Source organism: Eptesicus fuscus, chromosome 22 (assembly GCF_027574615.1).
Source record: "Eptesicus fuscus isolate TK198812 chromosome 22, DD_ASM_mEF_20220401, whole genome shotgun sequence".
Lineage (NCBI taxonomy): Eukaryota > Metazoa > Chordata > Mammalia > Chiroptera > Vespertilionidae > Eptesicus > Eptesicus fuscus.
Genome location: NC_072494.1, coordinates 8,038,064 through 8,059,620, shown reverse-complemented (window position 1 = coordinate 8,059,620; position 21,557 = coordinate 8,038,064). Strand labels below are relative to the sequence as shown.

The 21,557-nt window shown below is 40.6% G+C and overlaps 1 protein-coding gene across 1 annotated transcript in view; it reads right to left on the bottom strand.

The window, feature by feature from the left end:
• Nucleotides 1-6,475: 6,475 nt before the first annotated feature.
• The window catches only part of LRIG2 (leucine rich repeats and immunoglobulin like domains 2), a 40,668-nt gene continuing 25,586 nt past the window's right edge, over nt 6,476-21,557 (bottom strand). Inside the window, exons 10-18 of the mRNA XM_008147175.3 lie at nt 20,602-20,673; nt 20,396-20,464; nt 15,715-15,878; nt 14,939-15,259; nt 13,681-13,962; nt 11,918-12,367; nt 11,150-11,299; nt 9,301-9,591; nt 6,476-7,243 (exon numbers count right to left, since the gene is read on the bottom strand). Of these exons, the coding sequence (XP_008145397.2) occupies nt 7,017-7,243; nt 9,301-9,591; nt 11,150-11,299; nt 11,918-12,367; nt 13,681-13,962; nt 14,939-15,259; nt 15,715-15,878; nt 20,396-20,464; nt 20,602-20,673 (2,026 nt within the window). The 3' untranslated portion in view covers nt 6,476-7,016. The remainder of the gene's footprint in view (nt 7,244-9,300; nt 9,592-11,149; nt 11,300-11,917; nt 12,368-13,680; nt 13,963-14,938; nt 15,260-15,714; nt 15,879-20,395; nt 20,465-20,601; nt 20,674-21,557) is intronic.

Genomic DNA, 21,557 nt, shown 5'->3' with positions numbered 1-21,557 from the left:
GAGCACAGGGAACCCTCAGACACCAGCCGGCTGTCCTGGCACAAAACTGCAGCCAGGCGACCTGAGAGGGGAGGTCCACCACGGAGGACAGGTTGGGGACCTGGGAGTTCAGTTTCTTGATTCTCCTGCCAAAACTCGGCTTGACTTGTGTGCCCCCACTAAGAAGAGAGAGTTTAGACCCCAGGCATGCATTTGCACAGAGGACAGTGAGTAGACGGCCATCTGCAGGCCAGCAAGAGAGGCCTCGGAAAAACCTGCCAACATTGATCTTGGACTTCTAGCATCCAGAAATGTGAAAAAGGAACCTCCCATGGGGGGGGGGGGGGGGAGGGCAGTCAGGAGGAAGGGTAGGAAAGAAGCACAGCAATAAGGAAGTAAACACTCAGGAGTGTTTAGTGGGGACAAAACAGGTTTGTTTGCTAAGCCAAAGTTATTCTAAAAGGCACACCCTGCCTTCTAGAGCTACTGGAAAAATTCTACACATTCTCACATTCTTCCACCTCCCTCGGTAACCATTTCACTAAAAGTCTTGCATCTGCTAGGACTTAAATTAGATGCAAGAAAGGATTTCTGGGCAAAATGAACCAGTCATCCCTGTAAAATGGACTTTCTCTTTTCAAAAGCCCCTTTCTTGGAGGGAGCCAAGTAACACATGAAAGCTGTGCAGAGGAAGGAACATGGACCAGAGACCTTCACCGGGCAGACAGGAGGGAGTCGTCACACTTCTTACCTCCCTAGGGACCACGGGCTTTTGCTCTCAAGGACCCACGGGGACTGGCACACACTGGGCAGGTGGGGCAGGCGACTACAAAAGGAGAGCGAGCTGGTGCCTATGGAGTGGAGCCCAGGAGGCACAACTCGTGCCAGCAGGATGCTGCCTTCCCCCAAATCTGCCATTTACGGTGAGTCTGCACTTCTCCACAGGTCAGGTTCTCCCCCTGCACTCGCACCTTAGCTGTGAGCGCCGTCTCAGTCAGAACGCATCTGGCTGGCCCCTGAAGCACTCACTCCCCGGTTACACGCACGAGCAGGGCCCGGCAGCCGCAGGAACTCAGTCTGATGAGGATTCTGGTGCTCTGCACTGTTTCTGCGCTGGAACAGACCCAAGCACTTGTCTCTGGAGCTTGACCAGAATAAATAATTCAAGCGAGGCTCCATCACGGCCGACCTCAACCACACGCCTATTGTATTTGAGACAGAGGGATTCACATTGGCCTTGATGGAGGATTTTAAAAGGACACAAAATTAGACGGCTGATCCAAATAACTCAGAACAGCCAGTGATTCCACATGTGGGATTCTACCTATTGATTTAAAAACCTGGCTTCTCCTTGGAAGAGAATAAAATAGGAGCTTAAAAGCACTTGCTCCAAACACCTTGCTCCTGTGTTCCCAGATGCACTCACCCTCCAGTCATTATGCTGTAGACGCACGTTAGCTTCTTGCTTTCCGGGCAGCGTCTTTCAGAGCGGCGGCCGCCTTTCGTTTCAACTTCTGTGCAGCTGGGGCTGTGCAGCGTCCGAACTGCAAGCACACCAGCAGCGTGTGCATCTCTGCAGTGCTTTTCGGAATAAAAGGCTCTGGCTGGGGCCAGAGGACAGTTAAGAGCCTCTGACCTTAGGCAAATCACACAGCTGGGGTGTAAGGAAACTACCAACCTGGCTCGGGTATCAGAAGATTGTATTAGCTTGCTCAGGCTGCCATAACAAAATACCACAGACTGGGGGCTTAGACAACAGGAGGTCCCTTTTTCACATTTCTGGATGCTAGAAGTCCAAGATCACTGTCGGCAGGTTTTTCCGAGGCCTCTCTTGCTGGCCTGCAGATGGCCGTCTACTCACTGTCCTCTGTGCAAATGCATGCCTGGGGTCTAAACTCTCTCTTCTTAGTGGGGGCACACAAGTCAAGCCGTAACAAAGACTAAATGACAAAGGAAGGGGAAAGAAGTTGTGCTTAGGAATCATAACGCATAATGCACCATTTCGTCCTGTACTTTAGGCAAGAAAAGACCAGAAAATCATAATGTATTTTAGCTTTATTGAAGACATATTACAATAGACAAACAAGTAGACAAACACATGCTTTATAAAATATACATTCTCATGTGTGAGAAAATATAAATAGATACGAGGAAAGGGCCACGCTGAACAACGTGGCTTACAACTCTCCTCAGGGACATCTAGTACCAGGGCTGCTCAGACTGACATCCTCTGATGGGGATGGGGAAGCACAGGGGACACAGAAATAGTCTACGGACCAAGAGGCCACTTCAAGTAGCTAAGAAGAATTCTAAGAGCAGCTGACCACATGATGACCAATTTCTCTTTCAAGACAGTTACAGCTGATAACTATACTCCTTACACCCGTTTTTCACCTTCACCCCACCCGTTGGTGAAGATTATTAGGACTGATAAACAATACAACCTTGAGGGAACAGGTCCAAATATTACTCTTCAAAGACACACACACACACACACACACACACACACACACACACACACACACCCTTTAGTACCCATAAAACCTTCAGATGATTCATGGGCTTTCAGGTGTTGTTTTGATAAGAGCAGCTTGTAATATATCTCTGCATTCAGAACTTGTTATTCTTGCAACAAACAAGGCAGTGCCCAAACCAGAGAGAAAATGAAAGCTAACTGGTGTTGGTTTAGCTTGTACTCCCAACAAAAAAGTTAGAAGGAGCAGGAGGGGGAAACATCTGCCAAACTGAACTGGAAAGAGACCATGTAAGAGAAAGACGAAACATTCCTTGCAGATTGCCAAAAAACCTTAGCTCGGCTGTTTCACAATTACCTGTCATCTGCATCAAGAAGTAAAATAGGAAATGGAAGACGTAGCATAAAATGGCAGCAAATTTACCTCTGTAGCTCCATTACCCTCTTGGCATTTCTGTGGATAGTCAAGTGATTAGAAAAGGCCACCACACACTTGAGTGAAATACTGGGTATAAAATTAAACACTACAATTCCAACCCCGTTCTATATGGAGCCACTGATAAGAAGAAATAGGGATCAAAATTAAATAAAGAGTAAAAGGGAGGGATATAATACATTATAGGCTTTAAACTTTTTATTATGGTAGTGCTGTCTGTGTTAATTACTAATTATGGATTTCCTCAGAATAAGCCCAGGCTTTCATGTTTTCAGCCATTAACACAGAACAGGCCAAAACACAAAATTCTTTAGTTTAAGAAAAATTCTTAAGTGCTCTATATTTACTTTATATAAAGGATTCTGAAGGGCAAGGTTTTTCTGGAGATTTCCAATGATAAAATGAAAGTCATCTTGCCCAGAAATTTCCTCAAAGTTATTAGCAGATGATTTCAGCCTCCGTGTGTACTTTTCCCCCAAAGGCTGATTATTCCAATTGTCAGACAAACCTAACAGGTTAGCAAGTGAGCTTATAAAGTACTAGAGGCCTGATGCACAAAATTCATGCAAGGGGCTTGGCCCTCGAAGCCCCGGCTTCGTCCAGAAGGTCGTTCGGCTGTCGAGTCTATTTAGCATATTACACTTTTATTATCATAGATTACTGGCAAGTGTATTTTGCACCTCCTATAGCTGTTGCCCCACTGATATGACCCAAGTCCTCTGGAATCAAAAAAGTGAATCTCATCTTTATCTCATATGACAACCCTTTAAGTAATTAAAGACTTTTGTCATATCTCCCTTTTCTTAGGAAAATGGCTCAGTCTAAGTTGCTTAACATCTTAGTATTTCTTTTACAATCTCCCAATGGGTAATGTGAAGGCAACTGTTTTTAAACATGGAAGTTACCTTACAGAGAAACACACATTTTAAGCGTTCTGAGATGGCACCTGGAGGGAACTGCACGTGGGCTGGATCCACGGAGTACCTTGCATTCTAGGGAAAGCGCTTTAGAAGCTGCCGAGGACAGAGAGCCAATGGCTTAGGTGTAGAGCCCGTGCCAGTAAGGATGGAGTTCAAGGAAAAGGCTAGTTCTTCCAGGCAGGCTTGAAGAATCGGTCTGAGGGGTACAAACAAATGAAGAGAATTTATGCATCGCTCCTGAGAGGAAGTGGTAATTGGGTCCCAGCATTTTCGTTTGCCTGGCTCAGCCACATCCCTGGTTAAATTGGCAAAAGGCAGACATTACGATGCTGGAAAGAAACACTGCTGAGCCACTAATCTGGGTTACAGTAGAGAGCTAAATGCTGCTTGGTCAAGAACAGATGCAATAATGAGAAGTTTCGGGGATTCCTCCTAAGATTAGAATTTATTAAATTCATTATTTTCTTTAAAGACCAGGGGTAGGTTATTCATTTAAACAAATTCCTGAGTAGTATTTAGGTAAGTTTTTAGTTATATAGACAAGCTAGGGATATCTGAGAGTTGACAAAACCCCTGGCCATCAGGAGACAGACACTGTAGAGCAGGCGTCCTCAAACTACGGCCCGCGGGCCACATGCGGGTGTTTTTGCCGTTTTGTTTTTTTACTTCAAAATAAGGTATGTGCAGTGTGCATAGGAATTTGTTCATAGTTTTTTTTAAACTATAGTCCGGCCCTCCAACGGTCTGAGGGACAGTGAACTGGCCCCTGTTTAAAGAGTTTGCGGACCCCTGCTGTAGAGAACGGCCACTGCCGACTCCACGGCAGCACCCAGGTAGCCACGTTTCCTAGGGCACCGGTCCAGCCTGTTTTGTCCTCACACACGACAGCCGATGCTCACTTCAAGTCTAGCTCTACCTCCACCTTTTTCACTCACGAAAATCTCTCAGAATATGAGAAAGTGCTATCATTACTGGGATAACTTTGAACACAGCAGAAAGGTCACAAACTAGTTACAAATGAGCGGTGGCACACCCTCCAGCTGACGCAGATGCTGTGGAGTGCTCCAACGCCAGCGCTCGGACCTGCAGTGCCGGAGCGCACTGGTGCTTGTCAATGCAGCCAGTGTCCTTGTTTACCGACACTGTTTAGAAGCAGAATATTTCTTCCCAGGAGCGTAGCTTATACCGTTAACTCCTGCTATAGAGGAAATAAGTCTGGCTCAAGTCAGAGTAAGCAGCATCTTGTTCTACTTAACAAACATCTCATGAAAGCAGCTTTTTATTAGAGTAGCATAATCCTCCTTGGTTCCTGGAGGGATCACAGGTTCATAGAATGTTACAGCTGGAAAGGGCTTTAGAGCATCAGTAAAGCGCCCTCATTTCATAAATGAGAAAACAGGCTGAGATGTAAAGGGACTGGCCCCTGATTACACAACTAGTAAGTAGCAGAGCGAGGAATGCAATCAGGTCTCTTGATTCTAAGTCAGTACAAATTATACTACAACCTAGTAAGCAGGAAGAGGGATCACAAATTGAAGGGTGGTGGGGGAAAGATATTTAAGTTCAAAGTGAAAATGAAGAAAGGCTGATAGTTTAAAAAGGAACAAGAGAAAGGCATGATGGTACAAAACAGCTCAAGAGGTGCTGCTGCCTATGGGAGATTTAGGATTGAAAACAAGCATGAAATTCTAGCAAAAATCTGAGAAATTATGTGTTTAGAACCCTTGAAATGCACAATGACTTAGATATTTTCACTGAAGTGACAGGTTGTGTAGTCCATAGCTAGCACTTACGAGATGTAGAGGACAGAGTCTGACCGCCTGCCTGCCTATGTAAGGAAATCTGAAAGCACAAAGAACTTCAGTCCATTCCATTCCATTAGTGTTAAGTCCTTTGTTTACATAAAAAAAAATTTTTTTAAAGCTTTTGCTATCATAAATTCAGAAAAACTTTTTGGCTTAAATAATCACTTGTACAAAACAAGGCCCACTCCAAAGCTTTATAGTGTAAACATTTCCGCATGTCCTTCTACTTCCAAAAGCCTTTTCCCTTCTTAAGATGCACTGTGCATTGGCAGAAGGGACATTATAAAAAAACAAACAGAAAAGAAACAATCTTTGGTTTCCTCATCAACTAAATCCTTTGTTGAAAGAAGATATTCCCCAAATGAGTTTTCCTTTATTTATGTACATATGGCGATGACAGGACTGCTAGTGTTTTCAAAGAGCCTTTTTACCCTAGACAGGGAATAGTATCTGGCACTTGTGAACAGGTGGCAAATGAGTATCTGTATGAACCTTTCGGTACCAAGTAAGTGGTTAATTACACCAAGGCTGTGTTTGTGTGCACCCCATCACTGGGTACCTGCCTCTATACACAGACTTCTTAACAAACACATTTTTAAAACTTTAAACAGTCTTTAAAATCACTAAACCAAGATATACAAAATCTGTCTGTGGTCTGAGAAGCTGCTGTCAACATTATAACTAGATATCATATATAATTTTGGCATATCAAAAATATTTACATTGCAGCCAACACTTATGGTCAATGAATACAAAAAATTATTTATAAATGCACATATATTTACAATGAGATTCCAGGGTGATAGGAATCCCCTCCCTGCCCCCCCCCCCCCCAAAGGGAAAAAAAAAAAAGATTCACAAGAATACAAAACTCCTTGACCTGGTAACAACTGGTCAAGCCTGGGATACTTGCCAAAGACTTTGAATATCAAAGCCTCACCAATCCGCTCTCAACTATATGCTAAAACCACTGACAAATACCCGAACAAGTCCAAGCAAGGACCAAAGTTATTTTTGTTCTTTGGAAGGCAAAATAGATTCTGTTTTCTCAGAATCATTCTGCGGGTTGAGACAATCAGCATGTTAAGCAGCAATGAGACTCTTCCTAATATGCAATGCACCCGGGCACATTCCCACGGAGCCCTCAGGAAGCACACCTGTCCTGTACCTTCCTCGGCCCCTGCTGCACACTGCTTATTACATGTACCCAGGGCGGTCAGCCATTATCTTTTCTTTGTCAGGTCAAAGCCCAAACAAATGCCTAGCCCACCTTGGTGTGGTCAAATGTAATTGTAGACAAAGAGTGAAGCAAATGCTGACTTTGGGGTTTCTTCTGAACTCTGAGGTAGTAAATACAAAATTAACGAATTTGGGTCTTTGCCCAGATTTCATCCTAGAATATTTCATGTGCCCTCGCTTCCCTCTTGAATGTTCCGAGTCCTACTAAAATCAAAAGCGTGGTCGTGCAACCTGTGGCAGGGCGTGGGGGAAGCGGAGCAAGCGGCACCACTCTCCGCCAGGCCCTCACGTTGATGGAGCTGTGGTGACTCAGGGACGGGCTGCTGGGAAAAGGGAGCAGGAGGCAGGCCTAGTTCTCCACTCATGTTCCACAGAGGCTGCTGCAATGTTTCTGAGAATCAAAGACAAGAATTGTCAGTGGCGAATACAAGTTCAAAATTAATTTCCTAAAACTTAATTTTCTTTTAACCAAATCCTCAAAGAAATAAAGATATCCAGTATTCCTGTATAAGGATGTTGAGATCAAATATATACTTGTCATCTTCTTAGCAACAACTAAAAAAAGAAATAAGACGAAAACTGGAACTATGGTCTTGCAAACCTTTCTACTCAACAAACTTAACCAATTATTTGCTGAATCCATGCGATATATCTCCTACTTTTGACTCTTGTTAATGATTCTGCTGCTACAAAACTTGAAAATAAAACTCTTTAGACACATGGAAACAGACTAAGGGAGTAATAGTACTCACACTGTAATGGAAGTTGCATGAATCATAATAAAAATTGATTCAAAGAAGCCACTACAGGGTGGGGCAAAAGTAGACTTACAGTTGTGAGAACATGAAACACAGAATTTATTCTTGTTTTATTATTTATTAATTATTGTATTACTTTCATTAGAACAACTGTAAGCCTACTTTTGCCCCACCCTGTATATTTTTAAATAACAATTAAATGCCTATGTTTAAAAAAACTATCTTAAAAATAAACAATTTCCCTCTAGCTTCTAGCATTCTAATAATTCCAACAATAAATCAGATTATCTGTACTCTGAGTTCAAAAGTGTGCATTTCTCATTCTCCTTATTCACTGCAGGGTAAGCCCTCTCCCCAAAGATCATTTACTGAAAGTTATGTTAACTTCATGGGGATGCATTTTGGAAAAAGTTTTTTGAAAAATTCTGGAAACAAATGCTCAGAAATAAAATGTTTCAAAAACCCATCTGAAGAGTGAATGCCAGCAGAGTTTCTCAAGCTTTATATGCATACAAATAAGCTGGGGTCCAGTTAGACTAAAGACTCTGGTTCACTGGTTGGGTGGAACCCACCATCTGCATTTCTAACAAGCTCTTGCTGACAGACCACTCTGAGTGGCAAAGAGCTAGAGACCCTAGGCAAGGAATGAGCAACGCACCCACACACTCTCATCTGCTCATTTCCTCGCTTACAGACCAGAGTAACAATTACGACACCCCATTAGGAAAAAGATACACTGCATTTTGGGGTCTATGGGAAAACAGATTTAAAGCTGGTGCATTTCTTTCATGGACACTGAGATTAATTTTAAAGATGAGAGACTAATTTTAGGAACAGTATACTTTTCTCTGACCTGTACCCTCTTTAAAATCTTTAGAGTTGGTCTCTTAATTAAAACACGAGCACATCTCAAAGGGCCCCATTTACTCCTGCCAGACCGCTCCTGGAAGCACCACCACACACTGCTTCCTCTGTAAACTGCAGTGCTCACCCCGCCCTGGTTCCAGTGCTCTGGACCTCAGGCTCACAGGAGGATGACTGACAGCTCATGAAACACCTTTAATGGTCTTGAAAGAGTTTTGCTTTGTTTTGCTTTGTTTTACTGACCAAGTTGTTAGCAAGTGCTCCATCTGCACAACCTAACATGTATTCCCTTTCCTGGGCTATGTGGGTCTGAGGACACTCTCCCAAAACTGCTTTCCCACTTATGGCCCTGATCATACCTCATAGAAAAAAGCAAACACCTGCCAAGTGATGCTGGCATTCAATACTTACCTGATAGTACAGCAACCAAATAAAACACTTAAACATTTTCTCAGTAAAAACCTTCATCAAATTATGTATCCTTAGCATTTCAGATCTCCATCATTTAAGTAAGATGAAAGTAAAAAAGTAACATCTATGTTAAACTTTTTACAAACTGTTGCTATGTGGCTTCTGAATTTTTAAGAGGTGTGGTCTTGCTCTTTCCACAAAAGCTGTTTTCATCCAAAAGGTGCAGACTTCTCTGTAACTCTAGTCTCTAAAAATCTCTTGCTCTAATTCATACCATGTAATAGTAGCTAATGACTCCATTACACCAACTGGATTGCTGCTTCCTGTCAAACAAGAGTGCTAACTACATGACAGAAAAAAAATCAAGTAGGTGAAAGTGAAAACAAAATGAACAAAAAAACACTATGCCCTTTACCACTGCTCATCTGTGTGGAGGGGAGTTTCTTCTCATTCATCCTCTCGTGGTTGGTGGGAAAGGCAGACGTCTCTCTATCTGCTGGTAATACCAGGCTCTCCAGGGTTGTGGCATCTTGGGAAGGATGTGCCAGATATGTCTCTTTGGGCATCTGGACCATGAGGCTCGACAGTGTCTGATCTAGAACATCCTCCTCAGCAATATAAGTGTACGGACAGTATTCTCGCGTCCTGGAGTAGATGTTGGCATTGTCGTAACAATCTGAGCAGATAACCCGGGTTCCAGAGCCACCTAAGGTCAACATGGGATAGAAGCCGAACAGCCTTCAGTGAAGGAACCAGCTTTACCATCATCAGTTTTCTCCAACAGTTGCCATCATTATCATCATAGCTGGCAATTATTCCACACTTACGTTATAGACCGGGTGAAGTTCGAAGGTCTTCTGTAAATTAACTATTTAATCCTCACAACATCCCTGTGAGGTCGGTACTATTATTTGCCCCATCTTCCAGATGGAATAACTACAACACAGAGAAGTTAAGTAATTGGCCCAAGCGTACTGCCAGAGTGAGGAGTTGAAATCTGAACTCGGCACTCTGGCTCCAGCTCGTGCTCTTGACTAAGCCATCTTTGTCCAGCCTTGGATAAGGTCATGTTCAAATCAAGGGAGCCAAAATAAGGCTGGCACTGTGCTACAAGACATGTTTGGCTTAAGCAAAATGAAGCAGAGAACAAGGAGTTATGATCGCTTCACTTCACAAAAGCCCATATTACTTTCATGAGTCAAGAGGTTAAGCAACACTAGCTGCGGAAAGGCCCCTGAGGAAGCCAAGAGTCCTGCCCAACAAGTATGTGTTTGGCAGGAGTAAAGTTGAACAGTGAGCTCCCTGGGCTGTTATGTGCTTTGAAAACTGAATGATGAAAAAGAGTGAGGAATAAAGAGCGAGGTACTTAATTCACGATCAAGCAACAAAATGTTAGAACTGGAAGAAATCTAAATGTAATTTTGTTTAACCCAGAAAGCAGTGTTATTTCCCACGAATTTCAGAGTAAAGGCTTTACGTATTTTTTAAAAGCTAAAAATACCCCCTTTTTCATGGAGAACCAAAAAAATCCAACTTGTCAATTACATAGAGAAGTTCTGTCAACACCCAGCATAAAAAATCTCTAGAAATGGAATAGACCTTTCATTTGTATAGGACTTGAAGTACTACACAGATTTGTTGAAGGAATCTGCTAAACCTTGAGGAAAGTGCTTTATAAAATATTGTGTATTTTAGCTACGAGGAAATTAACTTGTTCATGGCCACAGAGCTGGAAGAGGGACTAGGAATCAAACCCGATTCTATCCCTTCATTCACCTTCCTGTGGGAAGGGTGGAATGGGAAGAATAGCTGTGTTGAGAACATGGGTTCAATTAGGGAACATTTCATATTTCTCTGATATATGCTGAAAAACATCATCACCGTTTAAACTTTAGTGACTATATACCTGTCAGCAGGAGAAACAAACCTCCCCTGGACATGGTCTGAAGGATGTTCACGCCTGAAAGCGGATAAAAGACACCTAAAAACATTTTCCAGAGCTTCTCCTTCCCATAACAGCACTGGTTTGGGAGACTGTGCTGTGTAGTACTCTCAATCCCTTTAGGATGTGTTTCTCCTACCTGTCAGGTGACTTTCTTCTCTGTTTAAGACTTTAGTCAATTTTTATCCTATTTTGCATGGGGCCAAATGTTTTGAGTATCTCTAAAAATACTGCTTCAGGTTAAAGGGCAAAACTAGACACTAAAAAATAAACTCAAGCGGGTAGGGCTGCAATGTAAGCATATACAACAAAGAGTCATTACCATCAGTGCCTTTGTGTAAATATCCATTGGCAGGAGGCATGAGCTGCTGATGACTGCCTGCCTCAGAGTTGCTGTAGCCTTCCTGTGGCTCAGACAGAGTTCCTTGGGAAGACAAGTAGCTGGGAATGTCTGCAGGCAGGTTAAGCTCCTCTACAAAAGAGAAATCTGTATGTTAACACACAAATAAAGTTAGGCAATTTAAGCCAACGCTCAGAAGACCACTTTATAAATGTGTTCCACTTGGATACTATTGGCCAGGAAAATGTTTTATGTATACCTAGGAACTTAAACTTTCCCCTAAAATCATTTCTCACTAAAATTTCCCCTAAAATCATCTCAATAGACTTCTCAAAGCGTCACTGTAATAGTATTACCAAAAGAAACAAAACCTAAAGTCAGAAATCTTATCTGTAGGTACTTTCACAGTCTATGGCTGAAACTCCTCTCACAGAATTTCAGAGTGGGGAGTGTGAAAGACTGATCAGCCATAAGGGCTCCTCTTCCCCACAGAGAAATTCAATGGAAATGAGCTGTAGGCATTAAAAGAAGAAGAGTAAACTTTTAAGGGAGTGTCCACAAATTCTTAAGACTATTTATTAGAGAGGTTCTGTTATAGCAAGGAAATTGGATATTTTAACAGAAAACCTCTTCCTTCTACCACATACTAGTGTAAATAACAAAGTTCCCCAGTCTTTACATTTTACAGTAAATTCTATACTACATTCCTGATTCAAGTACAAGCCAGAGGTGTCAACTGGTGCCACTCACCTGTGTTCGTAATACTATAGTCTTCATTTTTCCTTCTCATGTGGTAAATAACAATGACCCAGATCAAAGAGGTGCCCACGACACAGCAGACCACAACGATGATGACAATGCCAACTGTGGTCCAGCCATCGTCTTCATGCCCAATGCTACTCTGGGAAGAGTCACAATTGAGGGATGAGATGACATTTAGGTAAATGTGACCACGTTCTGTTCCAAGAGTGTTAGACATAATGCAGGTATATTTCCCAGCATCTTCTAGCCCAGCATCTACAATGATGAGAAGCTGGTTGGCTGCAGCAAAGAAGTGCCGTTCTGTCACAAGCAGTGGTCCGTCATCTTTGGTCCAATTGAGGCGAGGGGCAGGACTCCCTCCAGCTATGCACTGTAATACCGCAGTTTCACCTCGGGTTACTGTCTTGTCCTCCAGCGGTCTAATAAATGAGGGCGTCTCTAACAGAGAGATGTATACAAATCATGTTAAGCAATTTTATTCCTTAAATCCTATTGGAATAGACTAATGAGGTGAAAATTAAATAGGCAATTTCATATACTCATGGGAGGATTACAAGTTAGTATTTCAGGAAAGCAAAAGTCTCAAAAAATCTAAATCCTATCTCAATAATTCCACCTTGGACAAGCTAGCCTAAGCTAAGGAATTCAAAAATTTCTACACAAAGATATTTATTATAAAATTAGTTGTAATTTTTTAAAATAAAGGAAAAAATCTAAAAACCTAGCAGGAAAATTATTAATTAAATTACAGTACACAGCCACGTGATATTTTATGAAGATCAATAACAGGGTAACCCTGTGATAATATTAAGTGGAAAAAAGCAGGTATATACAACTTCATAAAAATGAGTTTAAAAAGTATGCATGCATATAAGCATAAACAATGGACGCAAAACTCTGGGGGGGGAGGGCATGTGTGGGTGTGGGGTGGGGGGGTAATAGTAAGATATGTACACATATAATACCTCAATAAAAATATTTAAAAAAAAAATGAGTTAAAAAAAAAAAAGTCCAGAATATGACAAAATCTTTAACTGTTTGAGTGACTTTTCCTCCTTTATCATAATTTTCTATATAGCTAACATTTTTAAACACAATAAACTTTTTTTTATTATTATACAAGTAAATAACACAAACCAATGAACTTTTAAAAACCTTAACATCTAGGGGAATAGAGAACTAAAATTAGAATTTCCCAGGGAGTTTAAATCCATGAAGAAAAGCATTGTCATTAGAAAAAACAGGCTTGTCAGGAGAAATCTTTAGAGGAAAGACGTTTTACCAGAGCATAAAATTAAAAGGAGCACACTGGATGGAAAACGGGAAATCTAACTAGAGGACACATCATTCTGTCTGTATTTAAAAAAAATTTCAAATGACCTGGAGGGAAAACAGTTAAACTGTCTCAAGTTCCCTATGAAACAACTGAAACTCACTATTGAAGAGCAGAAAAACCATGTGTATGAAGCAGGCACCGTACAGAGGGAGATACACTAGGATACACTTAGGGACTTGAATTTTCATTTCATGTGATAACCCTCTCTAAATCCGCCCTCAGCATTCCCCCCGATTTCAGCTACCGGATCCACTAATACCCTAGGCTCACATAACCCTGCATAAACTGGCAAAACAAGGTGATGAGATGTAAGGATCACAGCTGAAATCTCAGACTTTTCTTGTCATTAAGACCGAGATTAGGTCCCTAATGAAAAGGCTCCTGCAAAAGCTGGGACCCACGGCAATAAGCATACCTAACACTGTGAGTGAGGCATTTGCTGAGAGGCCTCCTGCTATATTCTGTGCCATGCAGCTGTAGATCCCCATGTCTTCTATCTTCACGTTGGCGATGAAGAAGACATCGTCCTCGGGCATGACATGCATTCGTCTTTCTCGGGCTGCAGGAAAGTCAGTCCCGCCATCTTTCTGCCAGGAAATCTGAGGTGCAGGGTGCCCTTCTGCAGCACATTCTAATCTGGCCATGGCACCGGTGCGAATAGTTAGATCCATTGGGGTTTTCAGAAAAGATGGCATCTCTGTTCCAAGAAAGATCACCAAGGAAAAGTGAGTGAGGGAAAACACACACAGGGAGAACCTGTTAGGCCAAATGACCGCTGCCGTCATGCTGCATTTCCTAGGGAAGACATGCTCTCTGGACTGACAGTGAAATGCAACTTCAGAGGCCATCTTTTCTCTCAACTTGGAATATCTGCAGCAGTGATGACTCACCCTTCTAGAGTACATGACACACCTCCCTGTCCCCATCAGGGGACAGGGAAAGCAGATGGCCACAAACCTTTCTGAACTCCGTATTTCAGAACCTGGTATTTACTGACTTCCTTACTTAAGAGACTAAATGGTGCTTCTCACACTAACCTCTACCATGCTGTCAAGGGAACTGTACGATAAAAAAAATTATGCCTTCAAAAATCTCATAAAACAACACACAAGCAAAACGTAAGTACATCTTTTGAGTGCACAGTCTAAAATGTTGTAGTTACTCAATCTAATGGGCGATAAATAGATCAAGCTGTTTTGGAGAAGTTTTTTATAGCCACAGTGAAGAGAGCATTAATTTCAACAATGGTTGTGTGTGACTACATTAAAACAATGATGATGATCACTGGACCTAGAAATGTGCTAAATACGCCACTACTGAAAGGCCCTGTGAACAATGCCAGGAATAAATTCCATAGTTCTCAGAACAGAATTATGGTCTGGGAAGAAAATGGAGAATTTCAAAAAGATTTTTTCAAAAGCATAAATAACAGTGAAAGCAGCTTCTCTCCTAGGGACATGGAATTCACATTTACCCCTCAACCAATGACCAATTAGGGATGAAATGGACAAACTGACAATCCAGTCTATACATGATCACAACCCTAAAGACAGAAACAGTAAGCTCCTCCTCAAATGTCAGGTTTCGCCTAATTTTCTTGAGTCAAATGTTTCAAAATAAAATGTGGAAAATCCTCCCAACTACAGAAAACTATTAGGGTGCAAATTCCTTACCATTCACAGTCAGTTTGGCTTTATAAGAATAATTAGAACCAAAGTGATTAGTAACGATGCACTGATATTTTCCTTCATCTGTGAAATTCACATTGAAAAGATGTAAGACACTAGTATATTCCAGAGCTTCTTCAGCCTGCTGTTGATAACGAACAAAATTCTCAATGTCAGCATCATACAGGATTTCACTGTCTTTGCGCCACACAGTAGACATGGGTGAATCACTGCTGCTCACTGCAGCGCACGTCAGAGTCACGTTCACACCTCTGAGAGCAACTGTAGTTTCAGGATGTCTTCTTATCTGTGGCTTGAGAAAATCATCTAAGGGAAAATAATAGGGCAGGAGTCAAGTCAGTTGTTGAATTTTGCTTCTACAAGTTCAATTTTAAAACAAGTAATGTAAAACTGTGTGTTCTATTTACAAGACGGCATATTAAGACTGAGAGACTATAGAGCTAGAATCCAATTCCTCGTTTAAAGACGGAAGAATGAGGCCGATAAGGTCAAATGACTTGCTCAGAGACATGTAAGTCAGTAGCAGAGCCTGGACCAGAACCCAGGTTCTCAAACTTCAGGGTTTAGCACTCTTCCCACTATCCCTTATTGAGAGTTATGCCTAGGATGTACTTCTTAAGCATTAGCAGTTACTGGGAATAAAAGAAAAACCTATATTAAAATTTCAAGACAAGTTCTAATCCTATTACCCTATTTATAAAAAATTCTATTGTTAAAATGTAAGTGTGTGATATAGAAAATTTAAAAACAAAAACACGAACCACAGACAAAATCCTTCAGATCCACATTCAGGATGCTTTGCCCTGCTAGCCACTCGGGGTGTGCACAAGTTGCATTCACAGAATGTTGAAAGTTATTATCAACGAGCCATTGAAGCAGCCACTTCAAATGGCAGTCACAGAGCAAACTGTTTGTGTTCAGAATCCTGCAGAAACAAAGAGGAAAAGAAGTGCTTTTTACTTTTCATTCTAAGTTTCTTCAAGCATTAAAAGCTGACTACATACCTATGCATTTTTCTTGCCAAAATAACGTTTAACCTGAGTCTAACCATGAGAAAACAAATTGAGACTGTCAGCCTGAATTCCTCAAATACTGTCAGTGTCATGAAAGACAGTAATGGGGAGGCAGGGGGATGGACAGGGGCCTGTTTTAGACTAAAGGAGACCACAGAACCATCACAACAAAATAAAATGAGTGATCCTTGACTGGAAAAATAAATCTACAAAGAACATTTTCTGACACTAGGGAAATTTGAGTATGAACTTCATATTAGATAATATTATTTTATCAATGTTAATTTCACTGGGTGTGACAACAGTGCTGTGGTTATGTAGGAAAATATCCTTGTTTTTAGGAAATACATGCTGATTGATTTTTAGACGTGAACTGTCATGATGTTTCCACCTTACTTTCAAATGGTTTAGTAAAATTGCAGTGTGTATATATATGTATCTGTGTGTGTGTGTGTGTGTGTGTGTGTAGAAAGACAAAGATGTAATGGGAGAGAGGGAGAGAAGGAGGAGGGGAGAGAGAAATAGATAACAAATTTAGCATAAAGTTAATTAATTGGTGAATCTAGGTAAAGGGTGTATGAATGTTCCTTTACCTTTCTTTAAATCTTTAAGGTTTAAAATTTCCCCAGAAAAGTTTAGGGAAGAAAGCTTAATATGTATGTTGGAGCATAAACACATCTTTGTTGTGGAGGATATAATTTTTTCAAATTACTTCATCGAGACTGAACACACTTCAGCCTGTGGCAATGTGTGCTATAACTTAAACTAAGAACCTCTGAAAAATCATCTGTGGTCTATAATAGGCCAATAAACATACAGAGTGGGGCAAAAGTAGCTAAAGTTGTGAGTGTGTGAAACAACTTATTCTTATATTATTAATTACTATTTATTTGTACTATAACTGTTAACCTACTTTTGCCCCACCCTGTATATAAAAAAAATCAGTGTTTTCTTTTAATGGTCCCTCATTTACTTTTAAAGTTTGGTATAAGGTACCAAAGATCTGATTCCGAAGAAGTTTCAGTCTTTAAGGAAATATCAAAAGCCATGTTTTATCAAGGATAATTTTAATTAAGCAGGCCAAAAGTTACCTTATGCATTTAAGAATTCTTATGTTACATTCATTCATTCAATCATAGAGAAATACTGAAGTCTACTACATGCCAGATATTGTAGGCTGTGGGAATATATCCTTCACAGAGCTTTTGTATTTAAACCAAGCAAAAAACAAATAAATGCAAGTATAATGTCAGAAAGTAAGTGCTATCAAGAAAAGCAAAGCTAGGCAATGGCCCTGAGATAGCAGCTACGTTTAGATAGAGTGGTCAGGGAAAGGTTCTTTGAAGCCATGACATCTGGACGAAGACCCAAGAAAAGTGACAGCAAATAGCGAAAAGACTTGCGGGTAAGAGTGTTGCCAACAGAGGAAACGGAGGGGTGGTGACAGAATGAGGTCAGAGAGCTGGGCAGGGAGAGCCAGGCCATGCAAGTGCTTTATAAACTAAGAACTTGAGTGTTTTCTCCTTATGTGTGATGGGAAGCCACTGGATGGCTAAGAACAGAGGAACGATGTCTGATTTACGGTTTCTTAGCTATAAACTGGACCCGTGAGGCCTAGACTAATTCCGCTACTAACATTAGGCAAGATACGAAATGTCTCCAAAATCTGTTTCTCTCTCTGGAAAACGGGACTGAAAGTGCCTACCTCAAAAACAATTTTAAATAAAGTATTTAGCACAGTGCCTGGCCACAGAAACCACTGAATTCACTTTAGTTCCCTTCACTTCTATTTCTCTGCATCTTTCTACCCTTTGCATGCTAACCGGCCCTGCCCACAAGTGCCTGAGAAAGAGCCCTGCATTCTCTCAGTATGTGGATAGATGGATAGATACATAGATAGATACCAAAACATTAACAGTCCTTGTCTTTAGTAGTAGGGATTTGGGATCTCTCTCTCCCTTTTGGTTTAACAGTACTTCTAATTTTTCTACCATGATTATATAATTTCAATGCAAAATATTTTCAATTTATATGCAACTCTCCCATCTCCCCTCAAATTTACGCCAAGTACTGTGAACAATATCAAAAAATGTAGTTTTAAATAAGTGTTGATGTAAAAAGTATTATAAATATGACTTCAATTTAAAGTAACCATACACCAAAAGGTGGCAGGTTCAATTCCCGGTCAGGGCACATACCCAGGTTGCAGGTTCCATCCCTGGTCTGGGCATGTACGGGAGGCAACAAATTGATTTCTCTCTTTTTCTCTCCCCACCCCCCACCCCTTCCTCTCTCTAAAATCAATTTTAAAAATTAAATAAAGTAACCAAAACTTCTCAGTAAAAAAAGCTGTATTATAGTTCCTGCATTAGCAATTTGTTCAAATCAATTCCCATATTACTGACATGACTCTCTGAAGAATAAACTATAACATGTGCTTTCATCTACTATCTAAATTACATTTTTAACTGAGCTCATATACAAGAGTTAAAAAAAAAAGGCCACTTAAAAATTCTGGCAGAAAATAACTAATGATAATTACCATAACATTTTATTTTTGTTAATATTATTTATTCAGTTTTTTCAATGTCCCAGGCTCTGTGCTGAGCATCTTCTCAAAAACTCTCCCAAGTTTACTAATGTTGTGGGGGACAAGAGGAGAGGGGTCCTAATTCCTCATGACCCATAAGGTGCTATATCCTACATGCCCTGGCTCTTGTTTATTAACTCCCTGACCTCATCTCCTTCCACTCCTCCCCTGCTCTTGTTTTCCAGCCACACCAGTGTCATGCATAAGAAGCAAGCTCCTACCTTAGGGCCTTTTCAATTGCTCTTCCCTGTGCCTGGATGCCCTTAAGCCCGTATTCAATGGTTTGCCATTTCATCCCTGGCTCAAATGCTATTATCTTCAGAAAGCCTTTTCTCTATACTTCATATAAAATAGCAATCCCTGCCACTCTACATACCTTTGACCCAGAATATTTATTACTTGATAATAAATTGCTTTTCATCAGAATATTTATTACTTGATAATATAATACACTAGAGGATTGGGCCTAAGCTGGCAGTCGGAAATCCCTCTTTCAGTCCGGGGCTCTCGCAGTCCAGGACCCCTCGCTCCTTACCACCTGCCTGTAGCAGAAGCAGGAGAGGCTCCTGCCACTGCTGCACTTGCCAGCCATGAGCCCGGCTTATGGGTGAGCAACACTCCCCCTGTAGGAGCGCACTGACCTCCAGGGGGCAGCTCCTGCGTTGAGCATCTGGCCCCCTGGTGGTCAGTGCACATCATAGCAACTAGTTGTTCCCCGCTCCGTCAATTTGCATGTTAGGCTTTTATTATATAGGATATCCACTGGTTCATTACCTGTCTTCCTTACTAGAATTTATTGTAATATACTATGAAACAGAGACTTTGTCTTGAACAATGCTTTACATAGAAGATGACAATAAACTCCTTGAATGACTAAATTAATCTCATATTATCCTCACTAGCCCTGAGGAAGGTGCTATTGTCATTTTAAGTAGGAAAACAGTCTTAGGCTAATCAGTTTGTCTGATGTCATAGTTGTGAGTAATGGAGCAAGAATCTGAACCCAGACTGTTTGAACTAGCATACTTCCAGTGCATCTCAAACTACCTGGTGAAGAACCAGTTCTTAAAATTTCCCATCTGTTATAAATCAACACTTTTATAAAGTTGAACAAAGTGTCACAGTAATGTCAAACTCTTTTAAACGTTTTAAAACACTTGCATTTCTATCCATATCTCACTATGAACCAGTTCTGGTCCACAGACATTCCTTTAAATAGCTTTCAGGTAGGGCAAGATAAATGTTATTGGCCCTTGATTCTAACCACTGGCCGAATAGTTGAACTAGTTACCACCCTACCCTACCCCATCCCAATGAAATCTTGAAACCATTAAAAGCAATTTTTTTTTAAAAAAATCATGAATGAAAAAAAGGTATAAGATATGTATTTTTCTATAACAACTATATGCAGTTTTGAACATTTCAGTAGCTTGAACAGATTAGAGACATCCTTTTTGACCATTATATTGAAAGTGCTAGATCATCTCCAAAAAATGACATAATCCCTAAGTGTAACCACCCCAAGGGGTAAGGACTGGATACACATGTTTCCAATAATCCAAAAAGAAAGGGGGGAGGGAGGAAAGGAACAGTCGGGTATACATAAAGCACAAGAATCAGTGCCAACTATAAGCAAACAGAGGTCCTGGTGCCACACTGTGCTTTTCAATGTTGGGTTATTTTTAAATTATATCCAGCCACTAAAATAACTGCATATTGACACTTTTTTTCCCTGCCTGAATTGTGTGCTTTTGAAAACATCTGGGTCACATTCATCTCACTTTAAGTACAAGCATGGATAATGATCTAATTGATAAAAAAAATACTTCAGTTACATACAGTTCTTTCAAGCGAGTCTGAGAAAAAGCATTTTCTTGGATAGACATTATAGCATTGTTGTTCAAATCTCTGAAATGAAGAGAAACAAAATATTATTAGTCACCATTTCTACAATTAAGTTCTATGAAGACTTTAAATAGTCATGAAAACCTCTACTAATAGCAAAAATTATGTATACAGTAGAAAAACATATGCAAAATACTTACAGATGCTCAAGGGACTCAAGACCAATGAATGCTTTCTTTGTAATCGACTTAATCTGATTTCCTTGTAAGATTCTGAAATACAAACAGACCTTTCTAATAAAGTGCTCCACTAAACAAAATTAAATTCATTAAATCAAACATTTACCTTATAAAAGGTGAAAATAAGCTAAACATGCATTTTTATGAAATTTGCAAACATTTATGACTAACCAATGCAAAGCAGAGAATGAAGGCCTCTGTTAAGATGTGAGAGCTCAATGGGGTACGTGTGAACGACCCTCCTGACCACTGACACACAGGCAGTTTTCATGTAAGAAACTGGACGATAGCCCCCGTTTCTCCCTTCTTAGGGAAAGATCACCCGGTCAAAGGAATTCAGACAAGTGTGAAGCCTTGAAGAAATTCTCATGGGAAAAGATCTAAAATCTTACTTGAGAGAATCCTCTCATTAAATTACCCATCAATCTCACATGATTAAGTAGATTACTGGTTCAACTCTTGTTTCTCAGTGCATTTTTTCACTTAAACAGAAATTCTTGTTCCATAAACAACTTTTCTTTATGTGCCCATAGGAATGCTCTTTTGTTAGAAAGTGCCCCACCACAAAAAACAAAATTTAAAAAAAAAACTCAAAACAAACAAACAAAAAACTCAATAATCAACCAAATTTCTTCCTTTAGCCCTTGCTGGGTGGCTCAGTTGGTTGGAGCATCGTCCCATACACAGAAAAGGTTGCAGGTTTGATCCCCGGTTGGGGTGCGTATAGGAGCCAACTGATTGATGTTTCTCTCTCACACCAATGTTTTTCTCTCTAAAAATCAATAAAAACATATTGGATTTTTTTAAAAAGCTTCTTCCTTTAGTGAATAAATCAAAAGGCTCAGACCTCCCAGCCACAGCAAACAGATATAACCCAACCCCATTTACAATTCGTTCCTGACAATATACCCTTATAG